The 6611-nt window shown below is 38.0% G+C and overlaps 1 protein-coding gene across 1 annotated transcript in view; it reads left to right on the top strand.

Annotated features, from left to right (window-relative positions):
• Positions 1 to 6611, top strand: part of myo5aa (myosin VAa) — a 94997-nt gene that overhangs the window by 27128 nt on the left and 61258 nt on the right. Inside the window, exons 2-5 of the mRNA XM_036564573.1 lie at positions 1380 to 1490; positions 1630 to 1801; positions 3237 to 3381; positions 4023 to 4179. Of these exons, the coding sequence (XP_036420466.1) occupies positions 1380 to 1490; positions 1630 to 1801; positions 3237 to 3381; positions 4023 to 4179 (585 nt within the window). The remainder of the gene's footprint in view (positions 1 to 1379; positions 1491 to 1629; positions 1802 to 3236; positions 3382 to 4022; positions 4180 to 6611) is intronic.

Genomic DNA, 6611 nt, shown 5'->3' with positions numbered 1-6611 from the left:
GCCCCCTTGCGCCCTTCTGCATCTAGTAAGGGCTTGTTTAGTTTGGTTGAGTTACACTGATCCAGTCACTTTTTTCTGCCTTGTTAAAGAGCTGTTTGGGGTTTTTAGTCTTGCTGGTGATTAACGACTGTTCTGTGCTCAGATTAGTTTGTGTTTACTGTTTTTGTTTTTTTTTTCTTTTGTTACCGATGTTATCTGTGACGCTAACTGTACTGAATTTAATAGCAGTTCTGAACTCCCTGCTGTTTTCATGGCTGAAAGTGTGCATGCAAGAAACTGAATTTGCATAAAATAGAGCCAAATGGCACTAAAAGAAGAGCTAAGTGGCCCACAGTGTGCTGGACATGAGTCATTACAGTTTAATGATGCGTGATATTAACATTGACTCCTATAAAAGAAGAAATGTTCTTTGAAGGGTGCTGTTTTTCAGATTTTTACAGAGGAGAAACTTTTAGTTTCACCTTTTTGAAAGATTTTGAAGTAACCAGTCAGTTGTATAATGAATAATTTGGGCTAAAGAGCGATCCTCCTTGTATATATATCTGAACACCTGTCATCATAAACTGGTGACTAGGAGTGTCTAAATTTGGTTTTCTCGAAAATGAAAGCAAAACAACTTGCAAAAATATCCATACTTATTTGAAATTCAGCATATTACAATACATATAACATTTTCTACAATGTTGCGTAATTATTACTGACACTGACCGCTGTTTATACATACCTAGACAAGGTCTGGGCCCTTTTATGTATTTTAATTTGTCAAATTAAACTTGTCAAATTAAAATTCATTGTTTTTGTGATGTCCTACATCCACCTTGTCAGCTTACAGCAGTTTAGCCCCACCTATTAATACTGAAGTTATAAGGAGTATTTCAGCCTGTACTGCTTTCTAGGTAAGACATGATGCAGGACAGCCAATCAGAAGGTCTCATGACTTGCCAAGTCAGGTGGTGTGACCCCAGGAAGGCCATGAAAATGTGTTATTGTTATAATAATGTTTGTGTTTGAAAAACAAAAAATGAATAACCTTGAGTTACAGTACAGAATACAAACGTTAATACAGGTGTCCAGCATGTTTTCAGTAGTGAGCAAAAAAATTAAAATAATACATCTTTTGTTGATGTGCAGTTGTGGCAAAGGACATTTTGTAATTGGTAAAATTGGTGAGCTTGTTAAAAAATGTGTATTAAATGTATTTCAAGGACAATAAAGTTGTTTATATATTATTGTAAAAGCTTTGAAACGAATAACACATTGAATAGGTTCTTGCCGATATGACAATGCACATTTTGTCCTTTTAATAAGAGCTTTTCAGATTATCATTTTGAAAGCTTTATTCGTCTTTGACCCTATGTGTGTGTTTGTGTCTGTTGCAGTATGCCCGGGTGTGGATTCCTGACTCTGAAGAGGTTTGGAGGTCAGCTGAACTGACGAAGGATTACAAACAGGGAGATACTGTACTGCACCTACAGCTGGAGGATGGCACGGTAAGAGTTTGCAGCTCTACCACTCATGAAAACTCTCCTGTAACAGGGTCTGGTGGCATCTTCCTAGGAGAACATTTTAGTGATTTTAACATTGTAAGTGGTTTTAACTGTGGTTTTATATTGTGTGGCTGTTTTCAAGGATCTGGAGCACAAGTTGGACCCGAAGACGAAGAACTTGCCGCACCTGCGGAACCCTGACATCCTGGTGGGAGAGAATGACCTGACGGCTCTGAGTTACCTGCACGAGCCAGCCGTGCTGCACAACCTTAAAGTGCGCTTCATCGACTCCAAACTCATCTACACCTACTGTGGTAAACACACACTCTTTGTTTACTGTTTAATGCGGTTCAGTTCTGCATATATAGGGCCAGTCAAGTTCTTCCACACCAAACTCACCCAACCATGCCTTTATGGACCTTTCTATGTGCACTGCGGCTCAGTCACAAGGCTCTTCCCCAAACTGTTCCCACAAAGTTGGAAGCATAGAATTGTCCAAAGTGTCTTGGTCTGCTGAAGCATGAAGGTTTCCCTTCACTGGAACTAAGGGGTCTAGTCCGACGCTTGGAATTGTGTTTGGTGATATAAGGCTTGCATGCAGCTGCTCAGCCATGGAAACCCTGCCATGAAGCTCCTGGTACCGTTTTTGTGCTGATGTTAAAGCCAGAGGAGGTTTGATCTCTGCAGTTATTGATCAGCAGAGCGTTGGTGAGTTTTATGCTCTATGCTCCTCATCACTCAGCGACCCGCTCTGTAACTTTACGTGCTCTGACACTTCGTGGCTGAGTTGCTGCGGTTCCTAAACGCTTCTCAGTAATACCACTCACAGTTGATTGTGGATGTGTGTGTAAGTCTTATTATTATGAAAAATTGTACAAAAAGTGGTCTTTGTTGGAGAAATATTTCTCCAATTGCTGTGGAAATCCACTGATTGTGAAATTAAAATATGAGATGAAAAATTGGGCCACTCATGTCTCCGCTAAACATTAACATTAGCCTTTGGGCCCTGCTAGCTTGGCATCTATCTTTAGCCACTTTAGCATTTAGCAAAGTCTTTTGGCCAAAAATGTTAGTTTTGCTGTCAATAATAGTTTCTGGAGACATACAGAGCAAACGCATTGGCCTCACTGACCTTCAATAATCATTAGCAGAATTTGCATTGGTAGCATTAATCATTAGCAGCGTTAGCGTGTTGGTTGAACTACTTCTTTGAAGTGGAATTTCACCAATGCTTCAAAATTTCTGTATTAATAAATTGTTAAGGTGTAAGCAAAGAGTGGTTTGGTTTGAAATGCTCTGTTCTAGAGTTAGAACTGTTCACAGTGTTGGTGATGGAAACCAGACATCTGAAGAGTCCAATGTCTCTAAAAGCTCCCTCTCAAAAAAGTTAGAATATGAAATGCCTGATGAGCTGTTTTATGAAAGTATCAGAAACGTTTTGGCCCAAAACATAGTTATAATATCCATTTATGATGGAGGGGCACATGCAGGGTGCAAAACAGTCCCCTAAAAACTATTTTTTTCCGATTTATCACTGTTTTACTATCATCAACATTCCATATAAAACTCAGAAGAAACGTGTAGGTTCACTGGTGGTTTTGAATAGTAAAAAAAAGTGTTGTAGTCATGGCGACCCCTGTTTCTTATCACCATCACTGTAAAGAAAGTTGTAAAGTTTTCCTTTGTTGACATCTTAAGGAAATGTAAAAACGTGTAAGTAAAGTGTTTCTTCTCCGTCTCTTAATGCAGGTATTGTGTTGGTGGCCATTAACCCATATGAGACGCTGCCCATCTACGGCACAGACATCATCAATGCCTACAGCGGCCAGAACATGGGGGACATGGACCCCCACATATTCGCTGTGGCGGAGGAGGCCTACAAACAGATGGCCAGGTATGTATGTGTGTCTCTGAAGGTGTGGTTTGTAGGTCATAGCGCTCACTGCAGCAGAGCCAGAAATAGACCAGCCACGGCCTTTTCTTTCTCTCTCTCGCTCTCTCTCTCTCGCTCACTGTCTGTCTGTGTGATCTGTTCACAACAGAATTCTTCTAGGAGTCTCTAGATGACACGCACACCAACTCAAGCTCTCTCAGTGGTCAACATACTGATAATAATGTCAAGATATTGATGCCAACCAGTTGTCTTATTGTAAAGGATCCAAATCTCATTTTTCCCCATTCATTATTCATTTTTACCATCTATTTTTATCCCTAAGAATTAAAAAAAGCTATTTTTGTTATTGTATCTTTAAGACTGATATCAAAGTCTCAGTAGGACAGTCCATCCACTCAACAGCCATATTAGCAGTTATTTCCAGTCTTAGAAGACTGATCTCTTTGAATGGAGAGAGACCATCAAACCTGACACTGAAAGCCACTTTAACATTTCAAAAAACATATTTGGTATATTTGGGTAAAAATGGCTTTTTTTAAATAGTTTTTAGCGTTTGGCTCAAGTAATGCACAAAAAACGCTTTTAGCATGCTGCTTATGAACTTCATCCATATTTAACATTAACCAAAAGTCATTTTCCAGAGATGAGAGGAATCAGTCCATCATCGTGAGCGGAGAGTCCGGGGCAGGGAAGACAGTTTCGGCGAAATATGCTATGCGTTACTTCGCTACAGTCAGTGGCTCAGCCAGCGAGGCAAACGTGGAGGAAAAAGTGCTGGCCTCCAATCCCATCATGGAGGTGAGAATCAAACACTGACCTGTTTGGTATATGGAGTCCTGCTGATTTCCCATACACTGTTCTTTCTCTCCTGTTCATTTTCTACCACACAAGGCTTTTCTCCTAGGCTTCTCCTTTTTTCCTATAGCCTGCTCCTTTTCTCCTATAGGCTGTTTCTAAAGGCTGTTCGTTTTCTGTATTCTACATTTTTCTCTGGTATTCTCTTTTAGCCTCTTTTTCTTGTATAGACCACTACATTCATTCTATAGACTTCTTTTCTCCTATAAATTACTCCTTTTTTCGTGTATTTTTCTTGTATAGACTGTTCTTTCTCTTATATAGGCCACTCCTTTTCCCCTGTAGTCTGCTCCTTTACTTAAATAGGCTGCTCTTTTTCTCTTGTATCAATAATAATAATAGTAGTAATAATAATAATACAATTTATTTTATTTATATAGCACTTTTCATGCCGGAGACAGCTCAAAGTGCTTTCCAGACAGGTGATAAAGCATAACAGTAATATAAGGAAATATATGTTTAACAGTAACACATTAAATAGTAATAAAGCTTACCAGTAATGCAAGAAATTATAAGTATTTATTGAGAATAATATAAGAAAATGACGCAGATCAAATTAAAAGATAAATACCACGAGACGTAGAGTTTAATTAAATGCTAGGTTAGAGAGATACGTCTTGTGAGCACTGGGTTTGACTGTCTAATAAAAGGTGGGATTGAGTTCCACAGTTTAAAAGCAGAATAACTGAATGAGTCTCTCCACATTTTCTGTAATTTACAGAAGGTTTTTGAAGAAGGTCAGTATCTCCAGATCTAAGATCACCTCCTGGAACATAGACAGACACTCTGTAATGTAGGCGGTGCTTCAAGGTCATACAAGTTATAGAGGATGGATTGTTTTCTTAGGAAGTTAGTAAGAAGATCATTGCAATAATTAACTCTGCTTGTAACAAATGCCTGAACAAATTTCTCTGCGTTGCTGTGAGATAGAAAAGGCCGAACTTTAGTGACAATTCTCAAATAATAAAAAGCTACTTTACTGACTGTTTGCTGATAAAACAGAGCTCAGAGTCTAAGATTTCTTAGGTTTCATACTTCAGGTTTGGTATATGGACCTAAAGAACCAAGTTTCTCATAAAACAGCTTTTTCTGTACCAACGATCAGTATTTCAGTTTTTTTCGTGATTTACACTGAGAAATATCCGACACACAGCTGGTCAGTCTGTCTACAGAGTCTTGATCATCAGAAGGGATGGAAATGTATAACTGTGTGTCATCAGCATAGCTATGAAATTTATATTATGTTTTCTAATGGCATCACCTAGAGGTAACATGTACAAAGAGAAAAGCAAAGGCCCTAAGACTGAACCTTGAGGGACTCCACAAGAAATGCCAAATCTTTTTGATACTTCTCATATAACTTGTTTAATATTAGATACACATTTAATTGTTTGAAAACAACTTTTTCTAAGACTTTACTTAAAGAAGGCTGGTTTGAAATTGGTCTAATTTGAAATTGGTCTAATCTAAGATGTATTCTCATTTTCTCTAATGGACTCGGGGGTGTTTTTTCCCCCTCTATATGACTCTCCTATAGTCTCCAGCTTCTTTCCTGTAGACAGTTTTTTCTATCCATGTTTTTTCCTTTTCCCTATTACAAAACTCTCCTGCTCTCAGAGGCTGTCTGTTCTCCTATTGACTGTTTTTCTTCTGCTTACCAAAGACTAGCTTGCGCCTATAGACTGCTGTCTGTTTCTGTCCTCTTAATCAGTAGTTTAGCTGGACCTTTTAGAATGGGGTGGTCACATAAGATCCAGAGATTTTAATAAGTTCACACACTGCTAAGAACAAAACTAAATAAATTAGCATTACTGTATTAAAATGACAAAGTGATGTTTCTGTTCATTCATAACAAATAAATAAAACAATCGATACTATCCAAAAAAGTATTGCTTAAAGTAAACTGTATGACAAAACTGTGTTGATATTGCATATTGTAGTCATTCATGCATCACTTTTTTCAGTGCATAACATTAAGAAAAGCATTTCATATAGACAGACCATAGAGGTCATTCATTTAGAATGGATTCACTACTGGTAACATGAGTCTAATGATTAGAAAGCTCAGCACTGTGTAAGAGAACACATGCATGCCTTTAACCATAAAAATAAATTAGCCTGATGATTGAATATTATAGAATAATTTTTGATAGTTAACTCATCTTACCATCAGATAGTGACTTCATAATGTAGCTCGCAGAGCAGCAGTGCTGAAGGACCCAGCGCACATTCACTCCCTTGTTTGCTGAGTAAATTACAGCAAGATAAGCTAATTATTAAATGCAGCATCATCTGACACTCGTAACTGATTGGTAACTACCCTGATGACAGTTTTTTACCATAAAGCATCATAATTTATGCATAATTATTGATTG

This window comes from Colossoma macropomum, unplaced genomic scaffold (assembly GCF_904425465.1).
Source record: "Colossoma macropomum unplaced genomic scaffold, Colossoma_macropomum, whole genome shotgun sequence".
NCBI classification, from domain to species: Eukaryota; Metazoa; Chordata; class Actinopteri; order Characiformes; family Serrasalmidae; genus Colossoma; species Colossoma macropomum.
The sequence above is the reverse complement of the archived record's forward strand: the minus strand, read 5'-3'. Positions and strand labels throughout refer to the sequence as shown.